Source organism: Culex quinquefasciatus, chromosome 1 (assembly GCF_015732765.1).
Source record: "Culex quinquefasciatus strain JHB chromosome 1, VPISU_Cqui_1.0_pri_paternal, whole genome shotgun sequence".
Taxonomy (NCBI): domain Eukaryota; kingdom Metazoa; phylum Arthropoda; class Insecta; order Diptera; family Culicidae; genus Culex; species Culex quinquefasciatus.
The window spans coordinates 95,870,358-95,887,496 of NC_051861.1; the positions used below are offsets into that span (position 1 = coordinate 95,870,358).

A 17,139-nucleotide genomic window follows, 5' to 3' on the forward strand; every position below is an offset into this window, starting at 1 on the left:
TGTTACCCATTGGCTAACATGAGTGGGGAACAATGAGACAGCCCTGGATTCTGGGTATATTCTAAATTTTGGTCAAATCTAATGAAAGGACATTGTAGCCCAACTCAATCCCTATGGAACGTCGAAAGAAATTTGAAGAAATATTAGTTTTGGATTAAATGGCAACCTACGAGCGAAAAAGTATTTTTTGTCCATAATTTACTTTTACACCCCAGAATCAAACATTTATGAATAACTTTTCAAGGGAGCGTCCATAACCAAAGCCACTAATATGGCAGACGTGTATCCCGTAGACACACCTTTCCCCCAAATATGAGCCTGATTGGTTGAAACTCAAGGGAATGATTGAACGAGAGGAATCACAAATCCGCATAAATAATTTCAAGATTGTTCAGGTGTAAACCGAAAACGCGATCAAAAATTAAAGTGAAAGAATAAAGCGTCTAACTGCTTATTTAATTGTCGGTGTACAGGACGCCGCACTGTTTTAACATTTTCTGGCGTACATTAAATTTTGCAGCCCAAAACCAGTAATTGAATTGGAAAATTAAAATTCTTTTTCAAATTTTCTTTTCTTGATTTGTGTGCACCTACGTCGAAGACCAAGATTGTTTACTTTTTGCTCTTTGGTCTGACAGTCTTGGTCTGACAGATTTGGTCTGACAGCTTTATCATGGATTTTGGTCTGGTCTAGGCGAGGGATAGGACACAGCACCTTCCTGTTGAAACTACGACTTGTGAGAGCCATTTCATCATTGTTCCCCGTGTCTCATTGTTGACTACTCTACCCTACACTCAAATGTGAAAAGAAGCTTATTTTTTAATTATAGTTCACCGTTTTTAAGTTACAAACCTTCGTTGGTTATTCAAGTGCAAACGCAATAAAAATCGGCGACGGAAATTGTGATATTTAAGAAATGGAACTCAATTTAAAACATGTTTTAGAACTCAAAAAAATCCAAATACAATTGTATTTTTAAAGACCTCCTCCAATTTTTGTATTGTTGTTTGTTTTATGATAGCGAACATGTTTTCCACTACAGAGACATAAATATCCAAACTATTTCGGTAAACGGCATTTACGCAACCCTCACAACTTCCAACTCTGACAATGAAAACTACGCAAAGGTCATAAATCCAGCCCAACCAACTTTTTGCCTAATATCGTTTCCCTGTTTTGCTCTCTCTCCCTCTATTCCAGGCCTCGACAGCCAACAGCCGGAGCAGCAGCACTAGTCACCTTTCGCCCCGACTTCCGGCCTCGACGAAAAGTGCCACCAGCAAATCAGCGTCGTCCACGGTTGCATCGTCGGTTCGGTTCAAGCTCGAGGACGAAATCCTCGGCAGCGTCAGCAGCAGTGCCACAAGCCACGACAATGACGATAGCTTAGAGATTATGGAGGAAATCGAAACGCAGGATGAGGAGAGTGGAAGCATTCGGGAGGAAGGCGGTGACGATGGCACGAGCAGTGTTTCGGAAAAGGTGGTCCCACTGAACGTGGGTCGTCCGAAGACGGCAGCGACGACCGCAGTCGCGACTGGTAGCAGCAAGAAGCGCCAGCTGTTTGATATTGACGACGACGAGCCGGAACTTGAGTTGGGCGGTGGCGGGGGGAAGTTCGACATCGATGAACTGCAGCTGTCCGGGGACCAGATTGCGGTGCACTTTCAACCGGAGGAGGGGGAGGAGGAGGAGAGTGAGGGTGATTTCGTGGTCAGGTTGGCCAACAAGAAGAAGTTGATGCAGCAGAACCACGACGTGGACTCGCTGGAGCAGATATTGAACGATATTGAGTCGGGCTCGGAAGGGGTTGAAGCGCCGGCACCGGTTCAGAAGGAGTTGTCTCCGCTGAACGACGACGACGTGCTGATCAACAACAGTAAGGTCAGCTTGAACGCGCTGAAGAAGCTGCAGAAGCAATCGCATGTGCATGAAAACAACAACAGTGGGGACAACAGTTTGAACACCACGAACGATATCTCCGAGTTGGCTCGGGACACCGAAAGTGATCGTGTGGCTAGTGATCGGAGTGAGGGAAGATGTCGTCTTCCGAGGGAAGAAGCAAAAGTGTTGACGGTTCGACTGGGGGGAGTGAATCTCGTGGCGGGGAGGATAAACCGTTTTCCAGTCTTGGTGCCTTAAAGTTTGAAGAGGAGGGAGATGATCGCGATCAGGAAGATAACTCGATCGAAGAAATTGTGATGTCGAATCCCTCGGTAGTGGCGTCGTCGTCGGTCGCGAACGAAGCAAGTTCGTTCGAGGAAAACGTGACCGGTTCGGAATTCGACAAGTCGAAGGAAGTGCGCGGTCAGAGTTCGCCCGAAGATTTGAAGGAAAAGATACTAACCTCGAGCAAGTCGTTTGAAGAGGTCAAGTCGCAGCATGAGTTGGAAGTGCCTAGTGATAAGCTAATGGAAGATGATAAAGCTACCGCGGTGAAGCAAATGGAAAAGGTGACGGAGTTTAAGGAAGCACTGGAGGATATTTCCGAAGAGTCGGAACCAACACTGACAACTTCCAACCACTCTGGAAGTAAACCAAGCACGGACGACGAGCAATCGCGACCTTTCGTGGTGCTCGAGAAGGGCAAGGAAATGCGACGAATTCTGGACGAAAACATCTTCCAGAAGCAACTTAGCATCGGAAGCACCATCTACGAGGACAACAAGGAAAACATCCCGGACTCGCTGTCCCTGAACAAATCCATCGACTTCAACAGCGTCGTCAGCCTAAACATGTTCCAAGCGATGCAGCTCGAAATGAAAGAACTGCGAGAAATCATCGCCAACAAAGAAGCCGACTCTTTTTCGCGACGAGAATCTCTCAAAGAACCACGTCCAGACTCCCTAAAAGACAACCCACGCAGCGATTCAAACAGCTTGGCGACAAACTCAACCGAATATCGACCGCTCAACGAGGAACCTCCCGCCCAAAAAGATCACACCAGCAATGTGTATCGCTGGGTGGAAATCCTCGCTGAAAAGTTGCAAGAATCGCTGCAAGATCGCGACCGACTCCAAGCCGAGGTCGACAAGCAAGCCGAAGAAATCAACCAGATCCGTAAGCAACTAACCGAAAACGTAGAGGCTATCCGCGGTAGACCGCACTGGATGCGCGACCAGGAAAGCACCGGCCAAAGAATCTCGGAAATCTCCATCGATCTAGTCAGCGAAACGGACGACGCCCTGTCGGACTTCCCGACATGTACGAGGAGCGCTCAAACAGAAACTCGCGCGAGCGCCAGCTCGACCTCAACCTCGACATTGACTACTCCGAGCAGAACCCGCTGCACATCCCCACCGCCCCCATGACCAAACAGCTCGAACAGTTCCGGAAGTACCTCTCCCCGGACGAACTCCGCCTGTTCAACATGGTGCAGGGCAAGTTCGACGACTACATCAACCTGGAAATGCACAAACTCAAATCCACCCACGAAGACGAGTCCAAAGTCCTGCAGGAACGCCTCGAAGCGGAAAAGAACGAGCGCGAAGCGGAAGTCAGTCGCCTCCGCCAAATGTTAACAAACGTCAAATCTGGCTCGACGGAAATCGTCGACCTCCGCACCGAGCTGGAAGCTCGCCACACCCAGGAGATGGCCGACCTGCGCACATATTTCGAGAAAAAGTGCGTCGAACTGGAGAAGCAGTACTCAGAGGAGGTCTTTTCGATGCACAGTCGGCGCGTTTCGGCGAACGACACCGTGTCGGACATTTCCGACCAGGAGGAGTTCCCCGAGGAGAACGGAGGCTACCAGTCGAAGCACACCAGTCCGAAGCGCAAGCTCAAGGAGGAGATTTATCTGAGCCCGACGCACCACAAGATCACGCCGACGACGATCGATACGGCGGGCGAGGGCAGCGCGGACGAGGTGATGGAGGTGGTGGCGGAAGTTGAGAAGGTAGGAGCAATGGGGTGATGTGGCAGGTTACTAAGTAGCTTTTATGCAATGGTGGGTCAAATCGACGCTAACATATCAATAGGCTCAATAGCTATTTTGAAGTTCTCCAATATTTTTAGCATTCAGTTTTGATGTAATTCTTGGGTTAAAACAAAATAAAAGAATAAAAAAATCTAAATTTAAAATGTTCAGTTTAAAAAAGTTAAAAAAAAAAAAACAAAAAAAATATGAAGTTAACAAATTTAAAAATTCCAATATTTAAAAAATCAGAAATTGAAAAATTAAAAAAAAAATCGATTATGATACGGTACTTGTTCGGTAATTGGGCTAAGAAGGAAGCCCAGTCACCGGATGCTGCTCGCTAATTGGGCTGAACGAAAAATTACGAGGGAACCACCGATGCATAATACTTTCATGACGAAATATAAAAATAAAAGTTGCTCAAATTTATTTACAAGTCTTACTTTCCATGTTACTTTCATTGTGACTTGAAATTATATTTTTTTTAATTTATTTAACATGATTTTTGCATCCACTAACCCCTCGATCATTTCGGTTTGTTTTGGTTTTTTGACGTATGTGTGCTTTTTAACGGTTAACGGACAAGCTACGGTTTTTTTTATTTCTTTTTAATTGTAGATTTGTTACTATTTTTTATTTTAAATTGTTTGCATAATCTATCCCTATTTTTGCATTACTTAGCAGAGCGCATTTTTCATTCCTGGAGCAACATCAAAAAAGGTTGCATACGCTTTCGCATTTTTACAGCTGCAACTGTTTTGCAAATTCCGAGACAACAAGAAACTATTCAACAAAGCCCGAAGTGTTGAGAGGTATATCTGGAGAGGTTGGCTATTGTTTTTCACTTCGAATTTTGTGAAAAAAGCTTCCTGAAGTTGGAGAATTAGCAAATTAGTTCAAACTGTCAAAATGCTTATCCAAATTTCAAGCAAGAGCAATTCCATGCCAAATAGGGACTCGGATGTACCGGACCCTCTCCGATTTCAATGAAACTTTGTAGGCATCTTATCCTACGCTTATGTATGCCATTTTGCCTTCCTCACTGAGGTAAGGCTATAATCCTGCTCGAAAAATGAACTTTTGAAATACAGCTCGTAGACCTATATTCATGTATATCTATCGACTCAGAATCGAAAACTGAACAAATGTCTGTGTGTGTGTATGTGTGTGTGTGTATGTGTGTGTGTGTATGTATGTATGTGTTCAAAAATCTTGCCAAGTTTTCTCAGCACTGGCTGAACCGATTTTGATCGAACCAGTTGCATTCGACTTGGTTTAGGGTCCCATACATCGCTATTGAATTGTTTGAAGTTTCGATAAGTAGTTCAAAAGTTATGTATAAAAATGTGTTTTCACATATATCCGGATCTCAATTATATGCATGTAAACGATGTCCGGATCCATCATCCGACCCATCGTTGGTTAGGTAATCGAAAGACCTTTCCAACGAGTTCACAACATCGAACATCTGGCAACCCTGTCTCGAGTTATGACCACTTAAGTGATATTTATGTACTTTTTTGAAGCCGGATCTCACTTAAATGTATGTAAACGATGTCCGGATCCATCATCCGACCCATCGTTGGTTAGGCAATCAAGAGACCTTTCCAACGAATCCACATAATTAAAGATCTGGCAACCCTGTCTCGAGTTATGACCACTTAAGTGATATTTATGTGCTTTTTTGAAGCCGGATCTTACTTAAATGCATGTAAACGATGTCCGGATCCATAATCTGACCCATCGTTGGTTAGGTAATCAAAAGACCTTTCCAACGAGTCCACAACATCGAAGATCTGGCAACCCTGTCTCGAGTTGTGACCACTTAAGTGATATTTATGTACTTTTTTGAAGCCGGATCTCACTTAAATGCATGTAAACGATGTCCGGATCCATCATCCGACCCATCATTGGTTAGGTAATCGAGAGACCTTTCCAACGAGTCCACATAATTGAAGATCTGACAACCCTGTCTCGAGTTATGACCACTTAAGTGATATTTATGTGCTTTTTTGAAGCCGGATCTCACTTAAATGTTTGTAAACGATGTTCGGATCCATAATCCGACCCATCGTTGGTTAGGTAATCAAAAGACCTTTCCAACGAGTCCACAACATCGAAGATCTCGTAACCCTGTCTAGAGTTATGACCACTTAAGTTATATTTATGTACTTTTTTGAAGCCGTATCTCACTTAAATGCATGTAAACGATGTCCGGATCCATCATCCGTTAGGTAATCGAGAGACCTTTCCAACGAGTCCACATAATTGAAAATCTGGCAACCCTGTCTCGAGTTATGACCACTTAAGTGATATTTATGTACTTTTTTGAAGCCGGATCTCACTTAAATGTATGTAAACTATGTATGGATCCATCATCCGACCCATCGTTGGTTAGGTAATCGAAAAACCTTTCCAACGAGTCCAAAACATTGAAGATCTGGCAACCTTGTCTCGAGTTTTGATTACTTAAGTTATATGTGTACGTTTTTTTCTGGATTCAAAAAAAAAGCGTAAATATGTGTCCAAACCACTCATATTACCCATTGTTGGTAAAAAGTGAGGAAAGCATCAACCACATAGGTGGATTAAGTTAGTTTTTGTGTATATGGAGCCAGTTTCACTCGATAATGACATTTGAGAAGGGCGTAAGTGTTTTGAATATTTTTGTAATTCGGAATTTAAATATTTCTGTATCTCGAAGTCGTTGCATCGTCTCAAAAAGTGGTGGACTGAAAGAAAAAAACACGCTACTTTCATGAGATTTTCTGATTTTAATGTTAAAAAGTCAAATTTGAAGGGGAGCCCCCAATTTTTTTTCTTTAAATTTTTTTGTGAAAATAGCCTAAGATGTTACAAAAAGACTCGCGAAAAATGCAGGATGGAGCAACTCACCTAGAAAAATACAAAAATAATTTACTGAAACTGTTTTTTTGAATAGTGCTCTAAACGTCAAAATTTTCGAAAACCGAATACAAGAATCGATTCTCCAGTCAACATAAAAGTCTCCATATTAACCACACCACAGACCCACCAAAGTGTTTGTTTACCTTTGGAACTTAGTCGTACACGGTTACACGAGAACATCAAATGAAATAAATTCTACAGTCGTATTAAAAGTTAAGACTTTTAAATCAGTTAGTAAGACGATTTTCAAAAACTTTACCATTAAAAGTTTTCATTTTTTAAACAAGAAGAAAATTTTCCCTCGAGCTAATTTAAGCAACTTTTTAAATAAAAAATAAGTTACTTTTGTCATTACGGTAATATTTTTTGTGTGCGGTCTTTTAATTTTCGGCATTTCAAAATTCTCGAATTTTATTACAATTCTAGCGAAAAATCAATTGTTTTTAATTTGAAGTCGTCTGGATAAAATTTCTTAGAAAAGGGAAGGTGGTGTATCATCACAAGCTGGACAATTAGACGTCTTAGGGGAATGTTGATCACGCCAGTGATTTTGAAAATAAACGCTTTAGTGGCCAAAGTGCCTCAAAAATTGAAATTTTTGAAAAAAATCGTTTTTTACGGTTTAAATCCTATTTAAAATTGAAGGGCGGAGCGCCAGCCCCTGTTACGTCATATTTGGGATTTGGGCTCAGTATGCCCACCGGAACAAACACCTGAATGCTCGCCAAAAAGTCATTTTTGTTACACCGTAATGTTTACATTAACCGTAAAATTAACCATTAAGTTTAGAAATATATATTTATAGACTTCAAAAATATTGCTCAGCAAATAGATAGCAAATAACTTTTTGAGTAACCTAATTCTAATAATTATTTTTCCCACTCTTTTTAGGACATTCAAATGAATCCTGATCAATTGAACCAGTTCTACAAGACAAAGATCGCAGATTTGCGACGAAAGCATGACGCCGACATAAAACTGCTACAAGAAAGACTGAAGTACTTCGAGGACAAAGAGGCTAGTGAAGAGTTTATTGTAAGTACTGATAAGTTAAAAATTTTGCATGAGAAAAAAAAACACAAACCCAACTAAAATATGCGATCATGTGTGACACCCTAAAACTCATTCTAACGAGTTCTTTTTCTTTTCACCCTTTTTTTGTGTGCCATTCAAACAAACCACAAACTTTTTCGTGTCGTAACAAAAAAATAAACACATTCCAAATAACAACAAACAACCACTAGCTTAACACAGAAGCTCCCGTTGTGAGCGCGAATGCATCCCACCTAACAACTCAAGCAAAACCGCCTCCACCAAAAACACCGTCAACGACGTCCACAAACGTTGTCACACCCACTAACAACAACATCAACCCAACGACGACGGCCGATGCCGGGACGGAGCCGAGTGACGATCTGCACGAGATCATCTCGGACTACGAGCGGCGGCTCCAGGAACAGGTGGCCCTCGCCCGGCAGGACGTGCTCCGCGAGCTGGAAGTGCAGATACAGGTGAGTGGCGTGGAGACGCATGGTTCATCAAGATCATCTCGCGGAAGCGTCGTGACGCCGACGTTCGTTGTGTGCCAGGTTGCATTCAAGCTTGCTTGGAACATTGCGTGCATGATGCATGTTTGCATGTCGGTTTTCAACGCGTTTCATACGAAATAATTTTCATGATCATCAACATTCAATGAAGAGCGATTTTCTCTTAAATGCGGGAATGGAGTTTAATGATGCTTTTTGGGTGTTTTCATACCCCTGTGTAAAAACGTGTGGGTACGTTTTTAATTTGCGGAACTTACGCTCTGGCTGCCGACGACTCCAAGTAGAACTGCTGGTGCTGATCCCGGGTGACTGCTGGAGACTGCTGGCTGCTGGAGACTGCTCGTTCCAATACGAGGATGAGGAGTTCTCAAATGACTGAAGTAAAACAGTTGTTTTTGGGAGTGATCTCCGAACTTAACTTTTATTTGGAAAATTTTACAATATAACATTAAGCCTACGTGTTACACTACTGAAGTATATAGTTTAAATTATTGATCAGCATAAGAGTAAGCGGGACGGATTAATCAGATTTACACACTTCCTTCCTTGTCACGTAATCCTTTTAACTACCTCGCCACATGGTGTCTACCTTCTCACTAATCTCATTAACCCTTTGATATTTCCTTTGTTCTTGGTAGCCCCCCTGTGGTCAGGTGAATCTACCTGGTATTTCCTATGAGAATAAATCTTATTGAAATGTCCGGTTTGAAGATATTTCGGATCTTTATAAATGTTCACTACGCGTCTACATTCCGGGACCCGTAAATCATCCTATGGTTTACAAAATAAAATATTACAGATGCGTCTCTAAATTTATGTTGATCCGTGCTTGTTCTCTTGTTTTGTTACATTTAATCTTCCTGTATATCATTATCCATGTCATGGGATTAAATATTAGTATACATACATAACTCATCATGATTATTCCAGAAAAGAATGATGAAATGCGACAAAAACCTATAATATATGATGATTCAAAATCGAGTATATAATGTTCTGGGCCTTTTCAACTACATTTAATGCTTCTAATCGATATCCTTGTTGGTCTGTTTGATGGCCGTCTAATAGTCTATGAAGCACATTTGAGGCAACGCGTTTGTCTACCTGATTATAAATCATGTTTTTCATTTTCTCTACACTGTCATAGTCATAAACACCGCTTTCCATTAAGTTTGGTAAAGGAGTGTATTTCCAAGCTGTGACTATTTCTGTTGAAATTTTAGACGGTGCTACCGTTTCTCTAAATTTGTTATCTACTGTGTACCATTTCCCTCCAATGCGAAATTTTGCAGGCAGTATTGGTGTACAATCAATTTGATTTCCACGATTTTGTAAAATTCTTGTTACTGGTGCAATGAACATGGATTTATTATTATAAAATACTGGAATCTCTTGGTAACAGTTATCCTCAAACCGGGGTGTTACGTATACAGGTTTGCATTCAGTACATGTAATACTTCCCCTGCTGCTACTGCTGTATATCCTGATCGTCTTATAATGCTTGAGACGAATTCAGCTGGATTAATTCTTGCTAATGTTAGTTTTGTTTCTAGTAAAGATTTGTCGACTTTACACATCTCTGTCATTACAGTATTGTACAACTCCGTCATACTTTGTCCGAAGTAGTTTTCTACGAACGTAATTTTTGAGTTGAAATATGTAAAGAGATCAAAATTTCTTCCCACCACGTTTGATTTCGTGAATGGGAATCTCCAACAGATGTTTCTAAAAGAATAATGCGGGGGTGATCAGTGGTATACCCTATTCTTCCACAGATTCTCGTTACATCTTTGGTGCGTATCGAGAACAAATGAGTGGAAGTAATAGTACTATACATTGGGTTTGAATTTTCGTTATTCACGGTTTTGTTAACTACCCCTTCAAACAAAACTTCAAATTCAGTTTCTTCGCATTTTTTATTGAATTCTATGTCCCATGTTAAGTACCCATCTTCTGCATCCAGACATTTTCCTTGGCTGTACGTGCAGGTTAAGCCATTTTCAAATGAATAATATCATTTTCTGAATCTACTACTGCTGTATAATCGCGTAGCGTAATTTCATATTGGTAGTAAACCAGAGCGTCTTCCCAGGTGTAAAGATGAGTTTTATAAGTCCCACCTCTGCAACTACTACCGGAAAGTGTTCCAACGATCAACTCTTCCCCTCTAGTGGTAGCATTGCGTTTTAATTCGTGAAGATGGAAGTCATACGCTAGTTTGATTGTTCCCAGTTGTTGTGAATATCTACATTCCTCTGAAGTAAAATCTTTAACTATGTATTCATACCCTTTGTAATAATCCGATGTGTGCGAATGCATCCCACAATGCCTAATTTTTCTTTGTATTATAACTTTACATTGAAAAACTTTTGTCTCCTTGTTCACCTTTTTTTGTAACACCTGAATATATATTTCCTGTGTTGACAGATTAGTTGTCGGTGGTAAACATGAAGCCACGTCCAAGAGAGAGTAGCTAGTTAAATTTACCTCAGGATTGCTGCAATCATATGCAATTAATCCAGATCCTTGAAATCCAAGGGATTTTCCAAGGAATAAACATATAAAATACAACGTTGTTAAAATGTTCATCCAGGTGCAGGGTCTAATAATTTTCCTCCTCTTTGGTTTAGGGTCGGATGCAGATAACCTTGAAGCTAATTTTTTAACTTCATCTATGTCTACTTGTTTTCTTATACCCCAGTTGGCTTTTGGTTTTTCAATAACCTTTATATAGCCTACAAAATGTACTGGGTTTTGTTCTTGTATATTTTTAGTTTGTTTTTCAGTTTCCTTAGGTTTAGATGGTTCCAAAACATCTAAAACTGCTAATTTCACGACTGGTCTAGTATATTCACCATTAGCGGTTTTTACCACTGCTGATCTTACATTACCGTCTTTGCCAGTATGAATTTTTATTATCATTCCCTTTTTCCATTTGGCTTTCTGATTGTCGTCGGCTATAAGTGCTATATCGCCAACTTTCACATTTTTTACAACCTTCGACCATTTTGATCGTTTTGCCTGAGTGGGCAGGTACTCGTGTAGCCACCTGTCCCAATAATTCTTTGCTAAGAGTTGTACTCTTTTCCATTGTTGCCTTGAGGCTTCGGCTTTAGAAACATCGTTTAGTGACGTCTCAGTACTTCCTGCACATCCCATTAAGAAATGATGCGGGGTAATAGGTTCGTCATCCGTTGCATCTAACGATATAGATGTAAGTGGTCTGCAGTTTATAATAAATTCAATTTCAGTGAGGAGTGCTCTAAGCGTATGTTCAGGCATAGTATCGCTAGGAAGCAAGGACTTAATTTCTCTTACCATTCGTTCCCATGCTCCTCCAAAATGAGGGGATAATGGAGGATTGAAGGTCCAAACGATCCCGTCAGACGCAAGCCTATAGCGAATTTTCTTTAACTCATTATCTGCACCTACAAAGTTGGTGCCATTGTCGCTATACAAGAACTTTATCTTCCCCCGTCTGCTTTGAACGGAGTTTAAACAGACCAAAAAGGCGTCTGCACTTAGATCGTGAGCAACTTCCAAATAAACTGCTCTTGTCGTCATACATGTAAAAACGACTCCCCATCTTTTTTCGGTCCTTCTACCTATTGAGACATTGTAAGGACCAAAATAATCTACTCCTGTATGCGTAAATGGTTTTACGTACGGTTGAGTTCGGCATTCAGGTAAAGGCGCCATTTGTGGAACGTAAGCCTTCGCCTTATTGTTTTTGCAATATTGGCATCTATTGACAACTTTATTCATAGCTGCTTTTATCTGAATTATATGGTATTTCAATCTCACTGCAGCGATTGCAACATCTCTCTTTTTATGGTAAAAGATTTCGTGATGTTTTTTCAAAATGAGTTGTGAAACATAATGAGCTTTAGGCAAAATATATGGTTGCCTAGCTCCATATGGTAAGCATTTAACATTGACATACCGAGTGTTTGAAACCAGTGCGCCATTTTTATCTAAGATTGGTGTTAGTGGTTTAATATTACTCTCTTCTTCGATTCTATTTTTAGTTGTCAAGTCCAACACTTCATCGCTAAACGATTCCCATTGTGCCTTCTTGATAAGGATTATTTCTGCCTTTTCCATATCAAAAGCTGTAATATTTTTATCAAATGTTGTCTGTTTTGATTTATGTTTTAACCACTCTATGTATTTCATTACTATACATACCGACCTTTTTAAACGGGTCCAATCAGAGCACCATTCAATGTTCAACCAATCAAAATTTGGTTTATCTATAGCTGCTATGGTAAAAATAGGTCGCAATTCCTCATGGCTTAGATCTGGGGAACCTTTATCTCCAATTTTCCAAAGGTTATCGTAAGTTTTCAAGAAATCTGGACCGGAAACCCATTTTGATTGTGTTGTTATCATTTTAGTTCCTTCGTCTGCGGGATTGTTGGCTGTATCAATGTATTGCCATTGAGACTCTACTGTGGTGTCTAAGATTTCACTTATTCTGTATTGCACAAATTGCTTATATTTCCTGACTTCAGATTTTATCCAGCTTAAAACTGTTTTTGAGTCGGACCAATGAGTTATTGTATTAATTTCCAACCGTGTTTCCTTTTGCACAGTATTTGCTAGTCTTGTTCCTAATACAGCAGCTTGTAGTTCCAAACGAGGTATTGACATAATTTTTGTAGGGGCAACTTTTGATTTACCTGCTACTATTGTCAAATCAATTCCCTTATCATGTATAGTTCTGATATAGATGACGGTAGCGTACGCTCTTGCTGACGCATCACAAAATACATGTAGTTCTCTTTTGATAATATTCTTTGCATATGAATAACATCTAGGAATTCTAAGGTTGTTTAGTGTAGATAATAGTTTTATCCACGTAGACCAATCTTCTTTTACTGAATCTGGAATTTTATCATCCCACTCTATTCCAACACGCCAAAGGTCTTGCATAATGATCTTTGAGTGTATCGTTATGTGTGCAATCAAACCTAGGGGATCGTAAATGCTCATAACAAACGACAATAACTGTCTTTTTGTAGGATCTTGTATCTCATCAAATTTGGCGGTTATTTTAAATTTATAATTGTCTTTATCCGTATTCCAGTACATGCCGAGTACTTTTTCAAAAACGTTCTCGTCCATGTCTAATTTGATTTCGTTCAATGCAGTTATTCTATCGCTGGGTAAATTTGCCAACAATGATTTTGAGTTTGAGATAAAATTTCTCATCTTAAAGTGTGCTTTGTCGTGGATTTTTATCACATCTAACACAATCTTTGTTGCCTTGTTTAAATCGTTGAAACTGTCTAGATAATCATCCACGTAATGATTTTTTAAAATAGCTTCAACTGCCTCTGGACAAGTGTTCAAAAATTGTTTTGCGTTAGTGTTTTTTTACGTATTGTGCACAGGCTGGAGAACAAGTGGCACCAAAGGTCATTACTTGCATTTCATAGATGTCTAAACGTTCATTAGGATTTTTTCGAGAAACAATTCTTTGAGAGTTTCTATCCTCCTTACGAATTCCCACCTGATGAAACATCTCCTGTATATCACCGGATACAGCTATTGGTTCCTCCCTAAAGCGCATTTTAATTCCTAGAGATGATTCGGTCATATCGGGCCCAGATAACAACTGAGAATTTAATGAAATACCGTTAATTTTAGCCGCCGCATCGAAGACCAATCTTCGTTTTGGGGGGTTCTTTATTTTTATTTTCAATTATGAAGTGGGGCAGGTAAAAGGTTCTCGGAAGTTCCGCTACTGATTCTTGTGGGCTTAACTTTCTCAGGTAACCTTTACCCAAATATTCATCTATTTTATTGTTATACCATTCCTTCAATGAAGGATCCTTAGCGCTCTTCTTTTCTAAAAGGAGGAATCTATTCAGAGCTGTTTTGAAGCTATTAGGAAGATTAACATTGTCATCCTTCCATAATAGACCAATTTCATATCCCTTTTCTGTTGGTACTAATGTTTTGCCCATTATTTGTAAGGCACGTTCATCTGATTTAGAAATAAGAACGTTTTCGGGAACTTTTACTCCCAAAGATTCAACCGAAAAGAATTTGGACATCATTTCTTTAATTGATTGCTCATCATCTATGTCTTCTGAAATTACAAATAAATGTTCGTTGTTGTTATGGGCGTCATGTTTACTATTGCCATATAATACCCACCCTAACTTAGTCAATTTTGCTACAGGTTCAGAAAATTGTCCTGATATTTCTTTTCCCCTTTGAACAAGTAAGCGTGAGGCAAACCCAATAGTATTGTAGGTGTTGCATTTTCATATGATTCTAATTGAACATTTTTTAAATACGAGAACTGCTTTCTAAGACAGTTAATGTCTAGAGATTGTGTTGGAAGTTTTAAATTCTCGATAGTGCGTAGATCTTTAATGTTAAATCTATTATTGTTGGAAGATTTGATGCTTATTTGCACTGACATGCTTTTGGAGTCCTCTTGGGTATCTCCATTTGTCCATGCTAATGTCATTGGTTTAAATACTCCCTTAACCTGGAGTTGCTCTGCAGTATCAGCATTTATGAGACTTACTGATGAGCCGGAATCAAGAAAAGCAAAGGTTTCAACTTTATTGTTACCATTTATCAACGTTATTGGAACAATTTGATAAAAGACCTTGTTGTACCTTTTAACATGACAGTTTACTGTATGTTCTGTTGATACCCTTCCTGATCCAGAATCTGGTTTGTTTCCATGAAGCATCCTATTATGCTTACTTTTGCAATTATTTATATTACAAATTCGAGCAGATCGACATTGTTTTGTTACGTGATTTGCTCCTAAACAAGAGAAGCATAACCTCTTTTCCATCACAAATTTTTGCTTTTCTTCTGGTGTCATTTTTTTGAATTTAAAGCATTGTATCAGTTTATGATTATTTAAATTACACTTGATACAGCTAATTTGGCTTGTATCCTGCGTGTGAAGAATTCGTTCTGATTTAGTTCTTGAATTTGAACTATCAGAGTCGACTAATTTTGCAATGGCTACCTTTTCTTTTGGTTTTAGAAAAGTGTAAAAATCTTTTATCGTTGGAGCTTTATAAGGATTGATAGGCGATGATAGCGTTTTTCTTCGTTTATATTATCTAACCATTGGTTCTGAAGACCAGATGGAAGTTTTTCATTAGATCCCGAACTAGTCGAGGATCGTTTAAATATTCTTCATGATGAAGACTCTCCATATTAATAACCAAATCTCCGATGGCTGATATAAAGTCAACCATGGATTTTGGGTTATCATAACTCGGGTTGCGAATTTTTATAATATCGTTCATTAATCCGTTGTAAATTTGTTCAATACTCCCAAATCGCTCTTCTAGAACGTTCATAATTTTGCTGACGTTACTAGAATCCGATAAAAGGGAGTTGACTCTAAGTAGGGCTTCTCCTTTTAAACATTTTTCAAGCCGGTTTAAGTTCTCTATGTCAGAGAAATTACCAAGCTTGGTGGTTTCAAAAAAAGTTTGTTTAAATTTTGGCCAATCTTTAAAAGAGCCGTTGAATTTTGGCAAGTCTATTAAAGTTTGCCTAAATAAAAATGAATCTGTAGTTCTTGGTTGAACTGACAGTCCCTCTAATTTATTGACTATACCTTGTAAAAACTGGCAAGTCAATGTATCTTTATTTTCTGTTGGTGGTTTAGTTGAAATATCCTCAATACTTTTTTCTAATTGTTTAACTTTTTGGTCAAAATTTAGTAAAGTCTTGGCAACTGCATCACACTTGATGCAGTGCCAGTTTTCATTCCTATTTGGCATACGGCCAAGTCCTACACATTGCAGGTGGAAGAACCGATCACAATGACTGCACATTAGCATGTGCTGATCATCAAGATTGGTGCAACTCCTGCACCTACCATTTGGATTCACTATGAATTTGTGATCCATATTTCTAAATACCTTATGTTCGATGATGCTTCGTCGATCCTTGATGCTTGATGTTGCTTCGTCGATTCTTGATGCTCGATGTTGCTTTGTCGATGTTGATGCTCGATGTTGCTTCTTGATGTTCGACCTCGCTGTGTTACTTCTTATATTTTTTTTTTTTTATCACTCGCTTTGCACTAAATCTGCTTTGCAATCTTACAGTTTTATTCCTTTATTATATATATTTTTTTTTATTTATATATGTGTTTCTAGTCTTCCTTTAACCACTCACTTCACTTCTTGAAATCACCTATCTATTAAAAGGTTTTTTTTTTTACTATTTTTGGTGATTTTCTGCAACCAAGCGGATCTCTGAATTTTCATCCAGTCTTCCCTTTACTTGAAGTAAAGTTTTAATGTTGAATCACCTATTAAAAGGTTCTTCTTACTTTCTTCTTCTTCTGGGTTCTTTCCCAGGATTTCACGGTGTTCTTCTGGACTATTGTCCAGGATTATTCACTATTGACGATAACTCGTCTACACTATCTGAGCCTGACACTGCTCACACTTGGTCACTTGACCGCTCTAGAGCGTCGGAGACGCTTTTACACTCTTGACGATAATTCGTCTGCACTAACTGAGCCTGACACTGCTCACACTTGATCACTTGTCCGCTCTATAGCGTCGGACACGCTTTTACTTACGATTACGATCAGATTTCGACTGACCGGAAGCTCGGAGTCCTCAGTGCTTGATTCCGACAAGCACTTCTCCTAATCCTCTCTGCAGAGCCACCATGTAAAAACGTGTGGGTACGTTTTAATTTGCGGAACTTACGCTCTGGCTGCCGACGACTCCAAGTAGAACTGCTGGTGCTGATCCCGG

General features: G+C 39.6%; 1 protein-coding gene across 1 annotated transcript in view; it reads left to right on the forward strand.

The window, feature by feature from the left end:
- The window catches only part of LOC6037933 (A-kinase anchor protein 9), a 104,574-nt gene that overhangs the window by 33,713 nt on the left and 53,722 nt on the right, over nucleotides 1–17,139 (forward strand). Inside the window, 5 exon segments of the mRNA XM_038260873.1 lie at nucleotides 1,202–2,047; nucleotides 2,050–3,193; nucleotides 3,196–3,899; nucleotides 7,719–7,862; nucleotides 8,072–8,338. Coding sequence (XP_038116801.1) covers nucleotides 1,202–2,047; nucleotides 2,050–3,193; nucleotides 3,196–3,899; nucleotides 7,719–7,862; nucleotides 8,072–8,338 — 3,105 coding nt within the window.